At 37.5% G+C, this 24,426-nt stretch overlaps 1 protein-coding gene across 4 annotated transcripts in view; it reads left to right on the forward strand.

The window, feature by feature from the left end:
* The window catches only part of MECOM (MDS1 and EVI1 complex locus), a 566,538-nt gene that overhangs the window by 271,063 nt on the left and 271,049 nt on the right, over window positions 1-24,426 (forward strand). For all 4 annotated transcript variants that reach the window (XM_030863959.3, XM_030863952.3, XM_030863965.3 and 1 more), the window contains exon 2: window positions 8,121-8,458. In XM_030863959.3, the coding sequence (XP_030719819.1) occupies window positions 8,121-8,458 (338 nt within the window). The remainder of the gene's footprint in view (window positions 1-8,120; window positions 8,459-24,426) is intronic.

Consider the following 24,426-nt stretch of genomic DNA (forward strand, 5'->3'; position numbering starts at 1 on the left):
TGAGGTTACTCTGGGCAGTGAAGACTTATTGCGGAATCCGGACCTCCACGTCAGGGCTTGTGCCACTCCTGCTTTTCCTGAGTGCAGACGGCATAGTTTACAAATCCCCCAACTTGACCCATATGGGAGTTATAAAATATTCCCTATACCTTCCTGATGCTGATATGCTTCCTTTCCTGACAATGGTTGGTCCTCAACTAATGTGTCCAGCCCTCAACTAATGTGTTCCGTCATCAGTAAATTCCTGCCTGTGATAGTCTTTTCTTAAATACCTGTTTAAACAGTAATTTAGATAAGAGTGTCCCATTTGTGTGCAACAGGAAATGCCTGCCTTCTTTTAGATATGCTGGCAAATAATTACTGTAGATATGGCTTGAATACTGAAAGGCTGTACTCTGGTCATTTCAGACTGCCTGAGAGTAACCACCCAGTCTGCTGCGACATAATTTCAGGGCATTTCTATTTTACTCTAAATGAATCTGAAGGAAAATCACTTTGGGGATATAAAAAGCTTATGAGAAAAGCCATCAGGTCAAAGGTTGCCAAAAGTCTCTTAAAAATTTGTCTTGCTAAAAGAGAGTGGAGGCACATAGTTATAATGTAAAAGAAACAGTATGTGATATGTGATAAGTCTGTTCTTACCTGGTCATTCCAGTGGGTATTGGTGATCGGGTCTCCCTTAACAACAGAATAAGCCAAACATTAACCAGGTCATGTTTTTCCTTGGAGCAGTGCTCACAGAGCTTTAATGTCTTTATTTTAGCTGTTTTAGATTCTGTAAGTAGATACCAAAGGGCTTTACTGGTACCTCAACTATGAATTTTCTGACAATTACTTTCCCTAACCAGTTTTAAAAAACTTAATTCCATCTCTGATGAGGAACTTTTGGAAGTGGCCAAACCCATTTCATATGAGCTTAGAAGCTACCAGTTTAATTCACAAACCATACTTCTTTAGTGAAATGTCTGTGAAATTCCTAGGAGTGTGGTGAAACTCTTAACCAGATTTAAAACCCCAGGACAAGCAAGGGATATGCCACAATCCCAAGAGAAAGATAAATGTTTGTTCACTGATTTGGTCCTTTACTTTCAACTCCTGTGGTATTTTTTGCCATCTTCCTCGCTTGCCTCCCAACACTCTTTCATAATTTTAGGGTCTTTTTGACAGCCCATAAACAGAATATTTTTAGGAAACCCTGGGGGAAAAAGTTCCGTAAGGAAGAAATGGAATACTCTGGTACAAGGAAGTAGCAAATACTGGAGGTGCAAGGAAGCTTAGAAGATCACTGAAAAAATTCCATGTGCCAAACCACGTTGATACGTTATTTCACAAAAATAATGGCCTCCAGAGACATGGATTCTACAAATGCAATCCAGTGTCAGCGGATTCCATGAGGTCTACTTTCTTTTCACCCCTCTCTGCTGGAGGCAGCTCACTCTGAAGACCATGTCCATCAGCAGCTTCCATTCTATTAGATGCCTCTATTTTCTCAGCCTGTGCCTCTGGACCCGTTCTACGGTGCTTCAAAGCTAGTTTAAGTCAGTTTTCTGGCAATTCGGTTTTCTTACTTTTACTAGTTTCCTTTCGTTGGGATCTTAAATTTCATTATCTGGGGCCATTCTCTCACAGTTTTCTGCTGGCCAGTTCAGAGCCTCCTCCTTTGCTCTGTTTGTGCATCTGGCATGACTTGGGCTCCACCCTTTCCCCAAGCCCAGCGCGCCTTGATTGGTTGCGTTGCTGGTGCAGAAGAGCTGGCTCCTCTGCTTTCTCGGCAACAGGCCTCGGTCAACGCTCTGGAATTGTCCTAACAAGGGAAGAAGAGCATGTCCGGTTTGAATTTTGGAAGGAAATTGATGTCTTCCCCCTCCCTCCCCGCCCCGCCCCGCCCCGCCCTGTCCTACCGTTAGCAGGCACCAACTCTTGGATTCGTGTTCATGCGCTCACGTCCTACCAGGAGTTCCCCGGTGGGGCTTGAGGTTTGGCAGCGCCTGCTCTGCTCGTGGAGCTGGGCACGCATCCGCAGCTCTCAGCCACGTGTAATCCTTCCTGTCTGCTCTCAAGTAGGGCACAAAATACTGGCGCTCGGGCCCACCCTCTTCTTTAGTAGCAATTAACCTTTACTACAGAGCTTCCTTTGAAGTTTGCTCATGTTTTTATTACAAAACTGCAATGAGGAACATAATGGGGGGAAATGTCTAAATTTCTGAGTTACCTAATCTGTTCAATTCCCTTGCTGGTCTCCTCCTGGCAGTTGTTTCATGTAGTTTTGATCTCAACCAGTCTGCCTGAGATTTCAAACCATGTTTCTGTCTCAGCCTATTTTTAAGATTAGTGAGCACACAAGCACACTACAAATGCACATGGATGTGTCTATTATATGCGTATGTGTGTACAGCTGAGTATATAGAACAGATTTCTTATTTAATGTCTAAGGAAATTTGTCTTAGAGTCAAACTACATATATATGCTTTTAATGTTAATATTAAACTCTATTTAGTTGCTAAATATTTTCTATCATGTGAAGAAGAGTAGAGAGGAAAATTATTTATGTTAGTATCACTAATGATAATGCTGAGTGATAAGTATTATATGACAGGTACGGAATGCTATTAATGGTGAAACTCAGGATTTTGAATGGCATCTGCCCAGAAGATTTGCAGTTAAACTAGGCAGAGGGGCCAAGTTAAACAAATGGTGAGTTATGTAAAACCCACAAAAAGAGAAGGCATTTTAGGCCAGCCTTGCAAATAAGAACCAAAGAATTATGAGTGAAATGGCATTTTTTTTCCTAGCCTGCCGTTCACAGGAGCTCAAATAAATGAAATCATTTTTCTCTGCTTTTCACTCAGCAGTAAATCATTGGTAATCCAAGGTTGGTAGGAAAGCAACTATGAAGCTCAAAGAAAATACAAGAGAATGTTTTTTTTTTTTCCTTAGGATGGGTAAGGACTTTCTAAGAAAAATGTAAAAATCACAAAGGAAAAATAGACTTCATTCCATACAAGTTAAAAAGTTTGTACAACGAAAACCCCATTAAAAAAAACAAATGATAAATGATCTACTGGGGATAGTAGCAAAAACTATATCAAAGGGCTCATTTCTTTATGATTAATAAGACAGACCAATAAAAGCCCAATTAAAGCTGCATTAAAAACAATGAATAACTTGCAAAAGGAGAAATAGAAATGACAAAAATATTTAGTCTTAGTAATCATTGAGATGTGAATTAAAGCAACAATAGATATACAGTCTTTTCCATTGTATTAATAAAATTTAAAAACAAGACATAATAATAAATGCCAGTATGGTTGCTAGAAGTATAAACTGGTATACACCTCTGATAAACAATCTGTCAATACTCACTAAGCTTTCTTCCAGGAATCTAATCTAGGGAAATTAAAATAGATGAAAATAAATATTTATATGAAAGAACGTTCATTTCAGTGGTATTTATGGTATCAGAAAATTAGAAGCAACATAAATAAATACTATGCTAATAGTTCACTTATTATGGATGTATATTATAGAATATTATGTAGCAATTAAATATAGTTTAATATTTTTAAAACCATAAGAAAGTGTTCATATATCAAGTGAAAAGGTGAAAAAATAAACTATTCACATGGTAGGGCCACAATTTTGAAAAAACAAACTTTAAAACATATCTTTAAAGAAAAAAAGCAAGTTGCCTACAAGTTAAAGGGAGGAGTGGATTTAAACACTTGGGTTCTAGTCTCAGCTGACTTTGTATATACGGATTAGCGTCCTTGAGTATCAGGTTACACATGTGCAAAATGGAAGGTTATTCTTCTCACCATAGTTTTCTCATTGGATTGTGAGAAAACATAGATACATCTGTAGAAGTTATTATTATCAGTATTATTTCTGCAGTTTCCTCTTTGCAGATTCTGATATGTTTTCAAAATGCATCTCTTCAAGTGGAAACCTTATGGTAGTTATTCAGAGTCATAGAAATAAATACAGTCTGATACAAGTGTGGCCGCTTTCTTGGTTTCCAGGGATATCAGAACACCTAAAAGTTGAATTGAAGAGTTTGATTTCCAAGAGCATTTCCCAAGTCATTTGCCTCAAATTGAACAATAAGCTTGTCCTTCTGTCCTCCTTCAGTTAATGACACACCTAAAGGATGCAAGAAGCAAATTCCAGTAGCAGGCAGTTCAGATCCAAGAAGTTACAAGGGTTATTTATCTTTATGGGAGCACTGATGTATATAGCACTTCTTACCTGCTACTAACCTGTTGTAAATGTGTCCAACCTGTCAATATGATAACTGAGCAATGCTTTAATTAACTGTAGTTACAGCTCAGGGAAAAAATCTACCAATTTTTCCTCAATAACAGAGATTTAATGGAGATATGATAATTGAGTTAGTTTGTCATTTAGATGAAATGTTTTAGGAGCTTTTTGGATAGTTCTTGAGTAATGTACATGGAGACAGTAGTTTACTTTGGTTTATGCAAATATTCAATGCAGTATGATAAACTGCATTTGCTGTTGAAAATTTCATAATGCTAGATTACGTTGAAATATTGTTGCATGTTTTGATACGTAAAACTCAGCAGTTTTATATTTCCATTTTTTGTTACCACAGCCCTTTTTATATTTAATTCAGCTGATACTAGATTAACAGTGGCTTGAAAACAAATTGCCTGAGTTTGCATGTACATTTAACGCCTGCATGTGGATGAATAGGACCGTAAGTCTTTCTCCTGGATTTGCTTGACCTATATAAGTTGTTCTTTAGGTTTAATTGGATTTTTTTGCTATTGTAAGCAAAATTGCATTCAGGTTTTAAATTCAAATTCTTCTGTGCAGCAGCCTGGGCACACGTGTATTTTGTCACCACAGGAATTAAAATCCAAACTCACTAGTTTAGAAATTATGCATTGGGAAAGTTTGTGGGTAACTCAAAGGCATGGGGTCAGCTATGTCAGGGGGAGGGCCCAGATGGCTTTGTCTCTATCCTTTTTTAAGATTTGAGATCACTCTGATGGAACTGACAGTATGACTAATTTAACCCTTTGAGGCAACAGGGGAGATTTTACTGACCTTTAATGGATAATTACTGGAGGAAATAGTTCTATTCATTTGGAAGCATTTTTGTTTCCTGCTGCTTAAATGGATAAGTCTATAGATTACACAATGTCTTCCAATTTTTAGCACTTCTCAAAAAAACCCAAAATCTTCACATTGATTGATAAATCCCTTTAAGAATCTGTAAAATAACTCTGCATTTGCAGTAATTAAATGTTACAACTCTAGAGAGATTTTTAAATATGTTTTTAGCTGTATCAAGAGTGCTAGTGAACTTTTGGCTCTTAGGTTGAAATGAAAAATCTCCCTGAAGAATAAAATTAGATAGACTTTATCAAAGGTGTTGGGACCCTGAAGTATATTTCTCTGATAGTATTTCTTTGGGGGCATTATTGAAATAGTTTCTTTTGATGTTGGGCTTGGAGAAAAGTTTGTAATCTATAGTGTTCCATTTCTACGGGTTTAAAGATGCTTTTCAGGATCAAAATAATTTCCTATATTTGGTAGAAAAATATTGGTTTGGTTTAGTAGTTCAATAAAATTATACGTTAGGTTGATTATCTATGTAACAAGTATTTTTTGAGCACCTTCATGAGGATCACTTGGAGAATTCCTAAGAAGTGTGTTTTGAATTTTCCCTTTAAGGGTCTGTTTCCTAGTTTGGAATAAAAGAATTATTCATATTAAACTCTAGGTAACAATAGGCAGAATTATTTGATCATCAGATTGAGGGAGGAAATTATGTGAGAATTCAAAGAAGGGGGATATTTATGCTAAATTGGATGGCAAAGAGATAAGTTGGGAGTTGACATAGAGAATGACTAGAAGTTGGATGGCCAAAGGGACTGAGATAGGGTAGCCTGGCAGGAAGAACCACTGAGTTCAGAAGTCAGGGATAAGCTTTTTCTGGCCTGGGGGCTCCTACTGAGGAGTGTTGAGATTAAGAGAGAAATAAGATTGCTTTCAAAATGAAAGAGATTCTATTCCAAGCCTAAGAACTCTAGGTTTTACTTGTGGACATTAGGAGTTATTAGAGGCTATTGCACAGGAATGTTGATATGCCAGGAAAATAAACTCAGCAGCATTGTACAGGCTCAGTGTTGAGGGATACTGGAAAGAGGTTGGCGGTCTGAAGATCCAGTTAGAGGACTGTTAGAAAATTCAGGAATGAAAACATGGATTGAAAGAATGAGATGAAGGTACAAATCTTGCAAGAAGAATGGACAGCATTTAATGACTGAATAGACTGAGGATGAAGGAGAGAAAATATCTATGTTATTTTAGAACCTTGAATATGGATAATTGGGGGAAATATTATGTTTAATGGAAATGGGGAAGTGGGCAGGAGACTCGATTTGAGACTAGATGATAATGTGCAAGATTTTGTATATGCTGAACTTGAATGATAATGAGCTTGTTATGTTGAGATCAAATGTCTCATAGGAATAAGTTTGGGTCCTGATTTGGTTCTGTGCTTGGTTTAAATGGCATTATCTCATTGTTTGAATCAAGAACCAAGCACCTCATTAGAAAGATACTTTTGCATGTACAATCACTTTGCACTTCACAAAACTTTAAGAGAAGTCAGTACTTGATGGACAATTGTTAATAGGTTTTATAGTTAATTAATTTCCATAGAGAATCAGAGAAGGAATTAGGGATAGAACTCAGGTTTTCTACCCTCTAGCTCAATAAACTATCTTGGAAGATTTTAATAATTCATAGAACTGTAGGGTTGGTAGGATCTTAAGGGTCATCTAGTTCATCAACCTAAAGCTACAGTTTCTCCATATCATCATTAATTCATGACTGTCTAGGCTATATTAGAGCCCCTATGCTGGGGAACTTAAGGTAATCCATTTACCTTTGGATGGGTCTGATTGAAATCTGTCTTCTTGTAATTTTAACCCATTTTTCTTGGTTCCCTCCCTTGAAGGTCTACAAATTGAACAAATTAGGATTGGCTCTCAGTCCATAATCCTAGTGGAATAATCCTAGTGGAATCTTAGTGGAAACATGTTTATTTGCTTTAAGATAACTGAAATCTCCTTCAACTGGTGGGAAATTCAAGCTCAGTCATTATTCTTTATGCTTCCTTCCAGCCCCATGTTGCATAAAGATCTTAAGGCTGATACGGTGTGATCATTTACTACAGGTGTGGTGCTGTGCTGCTCTGGGGATACCTTAGAACTCCGGTGTTGAGTGTCCAGACTGCTAGTTACTCTACCCTGCTCTTCCCTCGAAGATGGTCTTGCCACCTCCCCCAGGGCACTGCTCCATGCAGAGGCCCTCTGATCTCTACCACTTCGCAGTCTGGAGGAAATTCACTGTCTTTTTGGTGCACCCCAAGACACTGTCTTCTCTTTTTTTCCTCTGGAAAACTCACCTAATTTCTTCAAGGATTTTAGCTTTTACAAATGTCCAGAGGAATCACTAGCATCAAGTAACTTTAACTCTCTGTGCTGTGTAAGTTACTGAGGCAAGGAAATACCAAGGGCTTGACGATGTGTTTGAAATGAGAAAGGAAAAATAAAGAACAAACATAAATTAATATTCCAATAAATAATCCTGCCATATAAATTTAAGCCTTGTTGCACATGGAAGCCTTTGGAATCTTTCATGACTCTCCTACAATTTAGTCCAAGATATCATTGCATGATATAACTTTCCAAGACATTGTATAACGCTATTAGCTCCCAATTGGGGATGGTTTGCAGGATTGTAGGTACACATATGTTTACTTCTTATCTCTACTTTGTTCATAATAATATTTAAATTGCTGATTGTTTCCCAACTGCATAATAGGTTGAGCTGGTCCATGAGAGAACTGGCAGTTAAAGATTAGTTCATTTGATTTATGGATTCAACACAGATAAACCAAAGAGGCAATAATCTCTCCCCCCTCCTTCATCTGTGAATAACAGATTTTAATGCAGGCATAATTTAACACTGGTCTTTCCTATTTTGTCTTTAAAAAGCAACAACTTTATAAGCTTAAGATTGAGATGTGGAATTCTGTCTCTTCTATATTAGTAGGAATTAATGAACTTTTTATTTATTCACAGGTAATGAGTGTGTGTATGGCAGCTACTCTGAAATTCCTTTGGAAGAAATGCCAGATGCAGTTGGAGTAGCCAGCACTCTCTCCCTCAATGTTCAAGAGCCATGCTCTCCAGCTACATCCAGCGAAGCATTCACTCCGAAGGAGGGCTCTCCTTACAAAGCCCCCATCTACATCCCTGATGATATCCCCATTCCTGCTGAGTTTGAACTTCGAGAGTCAAATATGCCTGGAGCAGGCCTTGGAATATGGACCAAAAGGAAAATTGAAGCAGGTGAAAAGTTTGGGCCTTATGTAGGAGAACAGAGGTCAAACCTGAAAGACCCCAGTTATGGATGGGAGGTAAGAATATATTTTAAGTTAACACATTTATATATATTAACATGTGTAAAGAAGAGATTACTTTTTTAAATGTCCATAAAATAAGCAAATTCCATTTGTTGCAAAATGTCTTCAAATAGATTTTTAAGGATGAACCTCCCTTACAATTTCACTGCTTGATAGAAACAAAGTATTGCTTAAAGATATGGCATGATAGAAAGGAACTCAACTGGTTCCTTGAATGATCAAAGGATAGTATCTTGAAAACATACTAAAGGATAGAAATATAGTTTTTTTATTAGTATTTGGAAACATTGAATATGGCCATCCCTACGGTATGTGGCGTAAGCAAACAAAAGTCATCATATGACATGTTCATTGTATTTTATCTTTTCTTTTTGGGGAAGGGGGTTTGGAAGATTGGAGGAAACATTAGTCTTCTCCATTTTGTGGCTTTGAGTTAATTTGGTTTTACTTTCATTCTATGTGTTTATTTTGCTCTGTGTTCTAATATATTTTACCCCTCTTATGATAACCCTGCTTTGATTCTACATGCTTCCAGAATGTGTGTACTGTACTGAATCCTGTGATGATTATATTCAAATTGATTTAATGAGTAATTCATGTATAAAAATGGCAGCAAAAAACAATATGAAAATCAGTTGCTAGTTTCAGTCATTCTTTTTATAGAACCCATCTGTAAATATGTAAGAGTGGGAAGTTATGGTCTAATTACAAAATCTAAATAAATTTTGTTTCATTAAGGACAGGTAACTATGTCATTCTTTTGAGTTTATAATTTTTGTACAAATTCAGTATATATATATATATATTTCCCATTTATTTTTATACCTTAAAAACTTTTGTGGTTAAATCACAGCCTCATAGTTCCTGGAATATCTGACCTATATCTGAAAAACTTGTAGGAAATTTCTACATGGGCAAGAAAGTGTTTTTTGGAGATGTGATTGACCTTTGGTTTCACAGTATTTCAGTTAGACGGAAATTGGATAGATTTATTTTGGTATGTTCTCTTAATATTTATGATCATTAATAGAATATCTGGTTAGCTTTTTAAATAGAAATAAATATGCAGTGCCTTCAGGACTTAATTTCAATTTTTGTCCCTTTGCTTTATATGTGTCCCCTTATGAAATCTGCTCAAAATGCCATAATAAAAACAATTCTTGTTCAAATTCTGAAATGCTAAAAGTTAAGATCTGGATTTCACATAATTACAAATGAGAAATCCTTCCTTAGTTTTGTTCTTAGCCACAGCTTTGGTAAAGTTGTGGTTTAGCTACATTGCCTCTAGACATGTACATTGATAAGAGATTGTTAACAAATCACTGTAGCATTAACTGATATGTGAGTTGAATACGTTTTAAACCAAATGCGTACAAACTTTACGTCATTATTGTTCACCTTAAAATAATGGCTATAAACATTCTACTAATAAGTAACTCATTAAACTTTTATTACAAAATCTCTAGAGTTAAACAACAAGTGCAGTACTGTTCGAGATTATCCAGAAGGCTTGGAATAAACCAAGACTTAATAATGAAATCATTTTGCAATTCCAGGGTTGGTAAATGCACGTCTGTGCCTTTTTAAACAGTATAGCTGTGGATTCGGGGATGAACCTGGGGCTAGTTCTATATTTAGAGGAAATTTAAAAATAATTAATTTTTTTCTCCTTGGAGTAAAATATCTTCAATATATACATGGGCAAATACTTACCTTGAAAAATGTAAAGTAATTCTTTTCATGATGTCAAAACTGAGTTGTTTTATTGCTTGGAATTCAAGATAACTTTACAAATAGTTCATGACTCTTTGGCTAAAGATCACCCATTTCCTCTCTCTCCTTCAAGAATTCAGTTGATGGTCAATTTGGTGGTTTTCTTTGCCATTTTAATGGTCTCTCGCTTCTGAGATTGTAGACTATCTGCTCTAGATGTATTGTGAACAAAACCAGAGAAAGAGCTTTTTCTGGTGATTTTGGCAAACTTGTTATCCACGGAGGAACAGTTGAGTTCTTGACTTTAGTATTTTGTTTCTTTAAAGAAATCTTACCATGGTTAATACCTAATCCAATCATGATCAACAAAGGCACTTGCACAAAGGCATCTGACCTACTCGCATGTGCTCTTTTAAATTGTTCTCATGTCATATTGGCCCTCAACTGTAGCTGATTTCCCTCCTGTTTGGTTGGACAAATAGTTGTGATTAACTAGTGTGGCTTCTTTTCTGATACTCCTAAAAAATGATGAATTGAAGGATAAAATAACCTCTTAGGCCAAAGAAAATAAACATGAACAGAGGAAACCCAGATTCAGCAGTTATTGAGTACCTACTATGTATCAGATTCTGTACTAAATATTTCCTTGAGAGAAACCCAGCCTATCATAACTGAACAAGTCATTCCTATCTCTAGTACTATGCTTGCTCTTTTCTCCCTTCAGAGTCCCCCTCCTTGTGCATTTCCTGTTTAGTAAATTGCACTACCATCTGTTCAGTTGCTCAAGCCAAAAAAATGGATCATCTTTGACTCTACTCTCTCCCACACCAACTGTGTCTGATTTATAGTTCCTATATTCTATCAAGCCTCCATTCTTTACACATACTGGTCTCCCTACCTGGGAATCTCCTTTTCCTTCGCATCTTTAGCAAGTTTCTATTCATTCCTCAAGTTCTCTTCTTCCATGACATCATCCCTGACCTTTCTAGTCACAATTTAGTACTGTTTACATTTTGTCTCACCATAGCATCAGGTAAATCCATACTAAAAAAGTTAAAGCATTGTGCAGCACCCAGACTGTTTGCCTAGTTTCCCTAATAGAGCAACATTTCCGTGAGAGCTGGCATACTTGTATCCACTAAGTGCAATGTCTTGATTGTGTCCTATCTGCGCTGCCTGTGGTGTTGTCTAATGCTAAGTATATTACCTGAAATAATCATACTGGATTAGTCGGCTCAGGCTGCTATAACAATATGCTACAGACTGGGGGGCTTAAACAACAGGAAATTTATTTTCTCACAATTCTGGAGGCTAGAGTGTGAAGTAAAAGTTTCAGCTGATTCTTTTCCTGATTTGCAGATGTTGCCTTCTTGCTATGTCTTCACATGGCTATTCCTAGGTGCATGCACATGCACACACACCTACACACAGAGAGAGAGGGAGAGGGAGGGAGAGGGGGAGAGGGAGAGAGAGAGGAGAGAGAGAGAGAGAGAGAAGGCGGTGGTGGTGAGCACACTCTGACGTCCTTTCTTCTTATAAGAACACTAATCCTATTGGATCAGAACCTCACCCTTATGACCTCATTGAACCTTAATAACCTCTTAAAGGCCCTATCTCCAAATTTAGTCACACTGGGGTCTAGGGTTCCAATATAAGGATTTGGGGGTGGCTTAAACATTCAGTCTATAACACAGACATTTAAAAATAATTGTTCAATAACAGAATGAGTGAAAGAATAAGTGAAAGAAAGGATGAATGGATATAGGATTATGTTACTCTGAAAGAGATGACAAGTGAGGACTTAGGTAGGCCCATGAAAAAGCTAGAATCTGGATTTTAGACATGTAGAATGAAGTCTTAACTCTGTCACTACTGTGTGATTCTAGGGAAACTACTCCAAATCAATTGATTCTTGCATTTTTATTTGACTAATGGGCTAATAATAACTGCCACACCTCATTAGCTGTTATGTAATTAAAATTAAGTAAAGAGATATGGTAGTTTCTTCAAAGAAAGTTTTTAAAAGAGAAAGCTCAAAGATAGTATTGCAGTTAGGGCCCACCTTTCTGAACCCCATTTAAATAATTTTTTAAGTTAACTATATTTCCCGAAAGGGGCACTTCTGGGGAATCATTTAAGTTTGTATTTTTGAGAAATAGTTTATTTTTGAAAAAACGTTATACAGTTAGGTAAATATATATACAGTTAGGTAAACTTAAGCCATAAACATTAAAAACATCATTTGTGTGATTTCTCCAAACCAGTATTGACTTAATAAAGAAAAACTTTAAAAATATTATTTAGAGTTTGGTAGTGATTTCCACCTTGCAAAGCATATGACTTATCTCTAACAAAGAGATTTTCCAAGACTAGGGAGTGCTTGATTGTCTCTAGGACCTAAAAGTAATTAGTGATAGAACACTTTTTCTTACGTTTAGAACTTTAGAGTTACTGATTAGTGAAGAATAATTTAAAAAATTCTCTTGGTTCAAGTTGAGGTTTTCTTGTATGTTTCCTTCTAAGATGACCATTATGTGATAACATTGGAGTTGCTTGGCAGAACAGAAGGGAGCAGGCTTCTGGAGGGAGACCTCCGAGGCTCAAATCCTCTTTAGGGTTCTGTGTGCTAGTTGAATGATTTGGGAAAAGTTACTAAATTCGTTGTCCCTCAGTTTATTTGCATGTCACATGGTGATAATAATTGTACATACCCACTTAGAATTGTTGTGAGGATAAAATGTGACATCGTGTGTTAAAAGCCTACCAAAGAGCCTTCTACCTGGTAGAAGTGCTTAATAAAGGTGAAAAGCAACAAAAGCTTGACTAAAACACAGATCTAGCCCAGGGTCATTAGATAGGGCAAAAGCCAATTATATTTTATTTACTGATTTTTCTATAAATGATTGCTCTTTCTCCCACTTGTTTTCTAGAAGTTCAGTTACCTCCAGGATGATCTAATTATGTGACTCTGAGTTTATTGAAAAGGAGGCACTGATTGCTTCCTAATTAAGAATTAAAACAAGGATTCAGGAGAGATTCATAAATTTCTTTTTAAGCCAAAGAGCAATTTGGGTGGCACATTTTTTAATAGTCTGGAAATGGGTCATTGGAAAAAGAGAGTGAAGTTTTGTTTCTTTGGAATATTGCCATTTAGCATATTTTCTTTGCCTATATTTGTTGTCATTGGCCATCATAAAACTCTGCGAGTAGATGTAAGTCAGTGCACCTGTTAGGTGCCAAATCTTCTGTTCTATCTGTCTCACCCAGAATTGTTCCAGATTACTTTGATCAGTTAAAATACCAGGTATGAACTTGGCTTTTCATTTTCTCCCCTCAAGCATACACATATTCAGACTTAGAAAAATAATGACATGAGTGGACAGTAAATTTCTCTTATGTTGGGTTAAATAGATGGGAAGGAATAGTGGAAAGAGATTTTACAGGAGTCAGACATTCATTAAATAATTTTGATGCAGTGCTTTGACAATACACTATATTCTAGCAATGTAGTCCCGAAATGTGATATTACAATGAATGTGTGCTTTCCTATATCATTTTAAAAGAAATAGTTCTCATATTTGTAAGTTTGATTTTGGGTCCTGTGGTAATGCCTTACCCATTGAAACATGCAATCTATGTGTTAACTGAAACATGAGCATACATTAAAACAACAACAAAAACAACATCAAAATTTCCAGATACCTAACAACTGAGTTCAGAGTCAGGAGGTTGACAATCAAATAATGTATGTTTGGTAACAAAGAAAAATGGGATAATTTTAGAGATATGTACCAGGTACCTTTGAATGGCAATATTTCTCACTTATTTCTCTCTAGATCTCCTTGGGCCCAAAATGAATTTTCTCTGGTTTGGCATTGATTTCAGAGAAAATGTTTACTCATTAATGAGAAGGTACATTCACATGACAAGTTGTATATCCTTAAAGCTAGATAACTAAAAAGTGAAGACCTTTGTCTTAATAATTCTGAAATGAATTGATTCCAATAAATTTTATTATGCCACCAAATATCCAAAAGGCTGTCTTTAATAGGTAGTTAGGAAAGAAAAATGTAATCTAATAATAAATGTATAATACCATAAAACCTTGTATAAAAAGTATTTATTGTTTGCAATATTATTTAAAGGTGGCAAATATAGTTTGGATATTAAATTTTACTATGTGAGGAATTAAGACTCCACACTTCCACTGCAGGGGGTGTGGGTATGATCCCTGCCTGGGAAGCTGAAATCGCACATGCCTGGTGGCCAAAAAAACCCAAAACATAAAATAGAAACAATACTGTAAAAAATTCAGTAAAGACTTTAAAAATGGTCCACATCCAAGGGAACTTACCTTAACATAATAAAGGCCATATGTGACAAACCCACAGCCAACATCGTTCTCAACGTTGAAAAACTGAAACCATTTCTTCTAAGATCAGGAACAAGACAAGGTTGTTCACTCTCACCACTATTATTCAACATAGTTTTGGAAGTTTTAGCCACAGCAATCAGAGAAGAAAAAGAAATAAAAGGAATCCAAATTGGAAAAGAAGAAGTAAAACTGTCACTGTTTGCAGATGACATGATACTATACACAGAGAATCCTAAAGATGCTACCAGAAAACAATGAGAGTTAATCAATGAATTTGGTAAAGTAGCAGGATATAAAATTAATGCACAGAAATCTCTAGCATTCCTATACACTAATGATGAAAAATCTGAAAGAGAAATTAAGAAAACACTCCCATTTACCATTGCAACAAAAAGAATAAAATACCTAGGAATAAACCTACCTAAGGAGACAAAAGACCTGTATGCAGAAAATTATAAGACACTGATGAAAGAAATGAAAGATGATACAAATAGATGGAGAGATATACCATGTTCTTGGATTGGAAGAATCAACATTGTGAAAATGACTATACCATCCAAAGCAATCTACAGATTCAATTCAATCCCTATCAAACTACCACTGGCATTTTTCACAGAACTGGAACAAAAAATTTCACAATTTGTATGAAAACACAAAAGACCCCGAATAGCCAAAGCAATCTTGAGAAAGAAAAACGGAGCTGGAGGAATCAGGCTCCCTGACTTCAGACTATACTACAAAGCTACAGTAATCAAAGCAGTATGGTACTGACAGAAAAACAGAAATATAGATCAATGGAACAGGATAGAAAGTACAGAGATAAACCCACGCACATATGGTCACCTTAGTTTTGATAGAGGAGGCAAGAATATACAATGGAGAAAAGACAGCCTCTTCCATAAGTGGTGCTGGGAAAACTGGACAGACACATGTAAAAGAATGAAATTAGAACACTCCCTAACATCATACACAAAAATAAAGTCAAATGGATTAAAGACCTAAATAAGGCCAGACACTATAAAACTCTTAGAGGAAAACATAGGCACAATGCTCTATGACATAAATCACAGCAAGTTCCTTTTGACCCACCTCCTAGAGAAATGGAAATAAAAACAAAAATAAACAAATGGGACCTAATGAAACATAAAAGCTTTTCCACAGCAAAGGAAACCATAAACAGGACAAAAAGACAACCCTCAGAATGGGAGAAAATATTTGCAAATGAAGCAACTGACAAAGGATTAATCTCCAAAATATACAAGCAGCTCATGCAGCTCAATATCAAAAATTCAAACAACCCAATCCAAAAATGGGCAGAAGACCTAAATAGACATTTCTCCAAAGAAGGTATACAGATTGCCAACAAATATATGGAAGGATGCTCAACATCACTAATCATTAGAGAAATGCAAATCAAAACTTCAATGAGGTATCACCTCACACCAGTCAGAATGGCCATCATCAAAATATCTGCAAACAATAAATGCTGGAGAGGGTGTGGAGAAAAGGGAACCCTCTTGCACTGTTGGTGGGAATGTAAATTGATGCAGTCATTATGGAGAACAGTATGGAGGTTCCTTAAAAAACTAATAATAGAACTACCATATGACTCAGCAACCCCACTACTGAGCATATATCCTGAGAAAACCATAATTCAAAAAGAGTCATGTACCACAATGTTCATCAACAGATGAATGGATAGAGAAAGGTGTGGCACATATATACAATGGAATATTACTCAGCCATAAAAAGAAATGAAATTGAGTTATTTGTAGTGAGGTGGATGGACCTACAGTCTGTCATACAGAGTGAAGTAAATCAGAAAGAGAAAAACAAATACCATATGCTAACACATATATGTGGAATATAAAAAAAATGGTTCTGAAAAACCTAGGGGCAGGACAGGAATAAAAACGCAGCTGTACAGAATGGGCTTGAGGACACGGGGAGGGAGAAGGGTAAGCTGGGATGAAGTGAGAGAGTGGCATGGACATATATACACTACCAAATGTAAAATGGATAGCTAGTGGGAAGCAGCCACGTAGCACAGGGAGATCTGCTTGGTACTCTGTGACCACCTAGAGGGGCGGGATAGGGAGGGTGGGAGGGAGATGCAAGAGGGAGGAGATATGGGGATATAGGTATATGTATAGCTGATTCTCTTTGTTATAAAGCGGAAACTAACACACCATTGTAAAGCAATTATACTCCAATAAAGATGTTAAAAAAAAAAATGGTCCACATCCTAAATAAATAATAAAAGTGAGAAAATGCCAAGAGAAAAAGTGAGGCTTAGTTAATAGAACCCTGAACATGATTGTCATTGAGGCCCAAGAAGACATTATGGATTCTCTTAGAATATAATGAAATCAAGAAAAGAATGTGCAATTTATTTTATTCATCGTGTCCTTCCAGAATACATAGCAGAAACCGTATCTCAGGTTGTTAAAAGAGAATAGCAGTTTACTCTCCTGAGGCACCATGAACTACCCCTAGTTTTGACCTGGCTCAAGAGGGATATCTTTTTTTGTGTGTGTGAAAATGTCAGAATCCCATTACCCCCACCCACATATGCTCTGTCATCTTATACTTTCTTTCATGAAAGGTATTGATGAAGTTCAGCATGTCTACTCATCTTATGGCTGCTTTGACACCTCTAGTATTTCCAAAGTGTAGCTGAAGATGTATGCAAGTCTGATATCAAACAGTTTGAGAAGTTCCCCAAATATCAAGAGTTTTTTGTTTTACTCTGCCTTCCTTGGTGATCAATTAGAATTTGCATGTGAGTCACTCATTTTTCAAAAGCATTGTGGGCGATTTTCTTCCAATTGGAAGTATATCCCACAAAATGGACCAAAATGAGTTTGTTCCATATTTATTCACCCACACATCTGCATGATTATTGCTTCCCTCTTTAGTTGCTAAATCAGTAGTAAAACTCATGGGTTCAAAACATGAAATGTTCAGGAAAGATCCTCTTTTAAGAGATTTGACAATTGACTCTAGCATTTGGTCAATCCAGGGGCAGAGATTCTTTATAATGCTTTGTTATTCTAGAACACTTAAAAGTTGGGACCACTGCATCAGGATATTCTGTTCTCTAAGCTTTTTCCTTGAGGATAAGTTAGGAAGCAGTGGGAAGTAGTAAGGAGTAGCTGATTCAAATCTATCTTAGAAAGTTAAAGAGTTGGTTCAGTTTCTTTGCTCCCTAGTTTGTCTAGTGTAGCAATACGGAGAGAATTTGTTCAAGTAATGTTAAGGAGGTAGTATGGAGAATTGGGAACACAAAGGACTTGTACATTGTTTCATTTGAGCAATAAATAAAAATTTTATTAATGTAGCATTTTTTACATCAATAGAATCATACAATAATTTTGATGGACTTCTTTTTTACATAATTCTGTCCAGAAATTTAAAAATGAATTAGCATTTCAGCAATTACTGAAAATTTAGTAAAGAAATGCTATCTTCATTTTTGCTTTGGTACATCTTTTGGCCTTTTATGATATAGCTGAAGCTAAAGTTAAGGCAAATATTGTAAGCTTTTTAAGAATATTTTCTACATGATAATTAGTAGGATTTTCAAGCTAAAATAATCACAAAGAGCAAGACGTGGCCTGCTATCATTATGACAAAGAATGATATAAAAGGACTTTGTGTGTTTCGAGCAAATAGATACCAACAGCTACCTGTTAGGTTGTCATTTCTTTCAAGTCAATATTTGATATAACAAGATTTTAGTATGGCACAGATTTTTGACAGCACTTTTGTTGTAAAGGAACTTTTGCTTGTACTGATGATAGAAGATGAACAAACATTACAGAGAAATAGCTTGTTTCACTGAGCAGCTCCACACCATCGTGTGGAAAAATGTGACCAAAGGAGAAAGTCTCAGAGAGATCTTCTCAGAGGAGCATTCATGGCCAGGAACAAGACACGCAGGTTCAAGAACAATTAAAAGTTTCTTCTAGGATAGTTCGTCCTGCCATCTGCTCCCAATCTCTACTACTTCCAGATCCAAACCCTATCACACTATTAAACGTTATCCCATCAGTTTTCAGACCAGACTTTTATTCCACCAGTTAAATGCTGCTCGAGACACAGAAAATAATTTGTATTTCTCCAACTAATCCTAGGAAGTCAGTGGTAGAATGTCATCTGATACAAAAACAGTGTCTCCAGAACTCAAACTGTACAACCTTACACACACACACAAATACATGAGTTTTCTTAAGTTTTTAAAAATGTATCATTTTGGAATCTTCATTTTGGATTTGGATTTCAGATCTGAGTGTTTTGGATGTTTGGCCCCAAGGCTTTCCCTACGAAACCCATATAAAGTTGGGTGCCTTATGGTTCTGCCTTGGCAATCACTGTTAAAAAAAGGCACTGTAACCCCGTCCCTCCTCCCCCCAAAACAACAAAAAACAAAACAAGTCTTTTTCAGAAACGTCAAACGGGATTCCATTTATAAAGTCCTTTCTCCCTGTATATCCCTGTCATTCACTCTCTTACTCTTTCAATATCTTACACATCCAGCAGGTGCTGCTCTCAAAGACTCTCCCCTCTTAAACACTACCCTCATAATCCAGACCTCTCTCCCTGCCCCGTCTCTCTTTATATATATATATATATATATACATATACACACGCACACACACACACATATATATTTTAATCGTGTAGATGAACTTACTCAATATGGACTTCCTCCATTCTAGTATTACCTAGTAAAAGTTACCTGGCGTCTGGATGTGGACCCAGCCACTGATCCAGGAAAAAAGACTCCTTCCTCCCTGTGGGCAGGATGGGAAGAGGGTAATTATTACAGATACCCCTACTCTGAAATCTCTCTCTCTCTCTCTTTTTTTTTTTCCGGTACGCAAGCCTCTCACTATTGTGGACTCTCCCGTTGCGGAGCACAGGCTCCGGACACGCAGGCTCAGAGGCCATGGCTTACGGGCCCAGCCGCTCCGCGGCACGTGGGATCTTCCCGGACCGGGGCACGAACCCGGGTCCGCTGCATTGGCAGGCGGACTCTCAACCACTGCGCCACCAGGGAAGCCCTGAAATCTCTCTTATTCCTGCCGCACGCACACCTAGAGTTTTCGTCATTCATAGGCAATACACGTATATTTTCTGTGGCTATGATTATACTTTCTATGACTTGCATTACCTGTGACTCTTGGCCAGTCAGCTCACGTCCCAGATCCATGAGAGGCGGGCGCTTGTGCCTCCTTCCAATGGGCTGGCAGTGGTATTTTCCTCCGACACTGCAGCGGACCGCCCAGGTTTCCCAGGTGTGCATGGCGCGTCACGGAAACCTCAACTGCTTGACAGCCACAGGTGTGGATGATTGGTTTTTTCTTTTTTTCATTTGTTTAGATTCTTGTGGTAGGAATTCAGCAGGTGTGTGACGGCAGCATAGAATCTCCACCATGGCACAGAGGCCAGCTGCCCTGGAAAAAGATGTTCTTGTTGGTCTGGCAACACTGCCAGCTTGAATCCCTGTTTGCCTGGAAACCTCACCCAAGGGCAAGACTCTGCCTCACCAGTGAGTTAGGATAAGTTCATCTCAATAGATGAGCAAGAAAAGCCTCCTTATATGAACCTAATCTACAAGTAGGAGCAGGTTACCTGGCTCTGCCCTCCTGTATTTTTTTTCTTCTTTTTTCTCCCTAACTTGAGCTGGTGTCATTCCAATCACAGGGATATAGGAAACCCTGGACTTGGTTTCCAAAGAGATATAAACCATGCTAGGATGCTGTTGTTGACATATGAGTTTCTGCTCCTTTGATTGAGACTAAACATAGGAGCACAGATTGAGAGTGGCTCTGTGTGGAGTTTTCCACATTCCTGCCACCTCCTCAGGAAGTTACTAATCCTGGGACCCAATCGGTTCAGTATAGGGCAAGGTAACCTTGGAGATTTTTCCAGACCATGTCTAGCCTTCGTGAAGGGGTGGGGGAGGCTGGCTACTGTAATACTGAGGGAACCAGATAGAGAAGGAGGTAACCAAGAGCCATTGCTGTCAGTCTGTCAGCATGTGGGGCTGAGCCATCCAACCTTTCCCTCTCCTCACCCTCACTAACCTCTCAAACATTTGTCCTATGGCTTCTCTTGGCTAGGTCATGATATCCAAAGAAATAGATACATACACCGTAGGTTACTCAGTTTCCCTTTGTCACAAACCCTTCCCCAGTTTTTCTCTTAGAATCAAGCCTGGAGTTTATTTGACGTTGTTTTTACTTGTGTACACATCGTATAGGTGAGGGTTTCAGGGGCAGGGGAAGCTACACAGTGATTTGCCAACTGGGCCCTATATACCTCTCTGAATATAGACATTGGTCATCTCTTCCCTTTAGGTAGCACAAATGCAACACAATGCAGTGATGACACATGTCAGATGAGCATATATCTCGAAGGGCAGCAGATGGATCTGTAAATCAACTTGGGGAAAAGGGGTGTCGTGTGTGAGTGTTAGATAGTCACTAGACGAGGCTTTCATCCTGCATCTTGACCTTTGACGATGCAGGTATTTATATTAACATATATTTGATGTATCTGTAGTCACTGAAGAGAACTGGTTGTCATAATCCAGAGAAGTAAACATTAAACATCATATGAAACATTCAAATCAGTTTTGCAGCTGTTGTCCTGTTGGAGTGGCATTTCATATGTTCGTCTTTAGCTATTGCTAATATTTTAATCTCTTAAAGAGATAATTATTTAATCTCTTGAGAATCTAGTTCTTCTGCAATAACAATTAAGTGAGATAAAAACCCTTACACTGAACTCCAGGATTGAGAGTGGTCAGTCCTATGTCCAGCATTTGATTAGAACTTACTTTATATCCAAGTCAATGCCCCCTTAAGAGATGAGGAGGGATTAAAAATATCTCTGTTGCCCAATGGATGATACGCAAAAGAAAAAAAAATTATCATTGTGCTTAATAAGAGAACTGACAAGCAATCATAATTCTTTCTGTTAAGTAAATATGTTAGAAAAATTTATTATGAAATGACACATTATGCAAGCCAGGAATCAAACATGACATCCTTGCATTAAATACGGTAGATGCCATTAAGGAAAACAGTCAATATGTCACCAAGCCACGGCCTGTAAAAATTAAATTGATTTGGTAAATGTAAGTAAGATAGATCTGTTTGCTTTCATCATCAATTTTGAGTGGGTGAACAGGTGATGTCACCAACCTGGGAGCGATAAAGATGCAGGACCATCTGGAAAGGCAAGTGATGAATGGGCAACTGCTTTTGGATAGTGACAGTGCTGTGGTACTTTGTCACTTGGGATGCAGTACTTAATAACTTTTCAATACCATCATAATAAATTTCACTGCCTTATTAATATAGAAATGGTGAGTTATTACCATGATGGTGAGTGTAAATAACTGGAGATGCAGCCGTCAGAAGCTGATTGTTTGGACATGTTTCTTTAAGCAACACAGTTGACTCATGATAATCAACCTATGTCTATACCAGTAGAGTTTATTGCACTTGTCAAAGGAAAAAGTAGTATTATTCAAAATTATATGAAGTCGTAATAAGTTTAATATATTATCAGACTTTTCCTGTAAGTTTCCAAACACAAGGCAGTAAATCATTTTTAATAATGTCCTTTCATGTAAAAAAGTGTTCTTATACAGTAATAACGTCCTTTCTTAACTATTAACAAAACAGTTGACTTCTTTGTATGTGCTGTAAAGGGTATTTTTTTTTGTACTTTTCAATCATTTTCTTTTGCAAATAAAGAGCAAAAGCAGGAACCTTAATGCTTCATTAACAAGCTCAAAAGTTGCTGAGTACAGGCCATGTCACACGTTTCCATTTTAATCGAACAGATGTACTTAAGAGTAAACCACAACAAATGAAGCACAGACAAAATTATAAACATGTGTCACTAAGAAGTAGGCAGGAAAGAGCCTCTGATGAGCATCTGCGTGCATTTTATGAAGCCAAGAACTGCCACTTCATAAGTTTGTCACTGATGTCTCCAGTTTAATGAGGAGAAACAAAATATGTAGATAGGTGTAAGTTGAAGATGAATTACTAGATCAATCACTTAGCACCATTCAGGGTGTCTGCCATTGTGTGGTGGGAAAATAATTAGATCTGGGTTGCTGTTCTTATTTATATACCAGGTGTTCAATCTGGGATGGAATATAGAAAACTTCCTCTTTCATGTCACTGTGGTCTTTATATTGTTTCTCGGGCAGGCTGACTTTTAATTCTGACACTGTCTTTTGGACTGCAGTCTGCCAGCCTCGTAAATGAAATGCCTCTCCACCATTTCTATGACTGCTGAAAAGAGAGCCAGCAGTCTATTAACAGGCAATAAAGTTCAGGAAGCCCAGGACTCATTTCTTGGGTCAGAGGTGAAAATTGCATACGAAATGAAACAAAGGTGGGCCTTGATCGCTCAAGAAGCAGCACCAGAAAGAACACACGTGCTGTTCACCAGAAGTCTCCCACTTAAAGGGAAAGGAATAATCGTAATAATGTTGGCCGATGGAGTTAAGTACTCGGTTGAGAGAAATTGTATCAATCTGACAAATATAGCCTTCACAGGAGATAAAGTCTCTAATGACCTTAAATGCATATATTTATCATTTAATTCAACGAGCCAATTCCCTTGGGCTTTTGACCAATGACATTTCCCCTAAAGTTTAGAAATTTTTTTACTAGCCCAGAGAATAATGGCCATTTGTCAGAAGGTTCCAAAGCTCAACGCAGTTGGAAGCAAAGAACAGGAGAGGAGGGGGGAAAAAGGCTAATCGAGTCTTTCCACCTCAGAGAATATTCATACCAAGTTTTATTGATGCAGGGGCTGCAGTATTTTGTGGCTGAACAGTAGGTGGCAGACACTGTAGTGAATAAATGGGGAAATTTTAATCTAAGCTGTTTTCATCTGATTTCATTAACTTGCAAATATGTCACCTGTAAGTACAGCACATTACTTTGCAAAAAAATAGGAACACTGAATAGTTACGAAATGTGCTAGTTGAATGTGGAAAAATCAAAAGGATTCTGCAGAAATAGAAGCAAAAGGTCTAATGTTTCACCAGGTAAAGTGTGTGTGAAACAGGAAAGCCCAAGGAATAAAGGGACCCTTGTGTATGGTGGGCTTTTCCTCACTGTTATTCTTGGTCTCAACTTGATGAAGTGTATTAGTGATATGCACGAAGCCCTGCGACTCCTGTATCTCCCTTTGTGAGAGTGTCCTTGCCTTTGTTCGTGCTGTCAGTCAGTTGTTCTTTCTCTTGGGCAGCCACGTTGGTAACCGCAGGATCTACTTGCAAATAGATTTCTGTAAAACCATATTATTCTTCAGCCCTGAATCTTTCTCCCCGCCCCCCTTCCCTCAACAATCTGGCCATTCTTGCGGCGTGGCTCCCTGGCTTGCTTCTTTGTCATCCGTCTAGTGGTTTGTGTTTCCGCCTTGAGGGATAGTGGAAGGGACACTGGCCTAGGTGCCAGGAACCTTGAGTTCGTGCCTCATCTCAGACTTGGGAACTTGGAAAAGTCACCTGAGTTTCTCCTCTGAGGTCTGACTGAAGTCTAGTCTAGCTCTGACTTTGAGTTTTTGAATGCTATCTTGTACACCCGTTCCTTACTTCTTTTTATCCTCGTGGACGTGCTCTATGTTGTCATGCTTTTAGAGGTTTTACTTCTATTGGGGCCTGTGCACCTTAAATTAAGTAGAAAACTAGTATAATTGGACTAGTATTGAACTAGTATAATTGTGTTTTGTAAACCTGAAATCAAAGCACATTTGATATGTGTGTCTCTTTTTGGAATTTATATTTTAGTAAGGAAGGCAGCTTAAGACAAAAGCCTTGTTTTGAAAGGAAAGT

Source organism: Globicephala melas, chromosome 4 (genome assembly GCF_963455315.2).
Source record: "Globicephala melas chromosome 4, mGloMel1.2, whole genome shotgun sequence".
Taxonomy (NCBI): Eukaryota; Metazoa; Chordata; class Mammalia; order Artiodactyla; family Delphinidae; genus Globicephala; species Globicephala melas.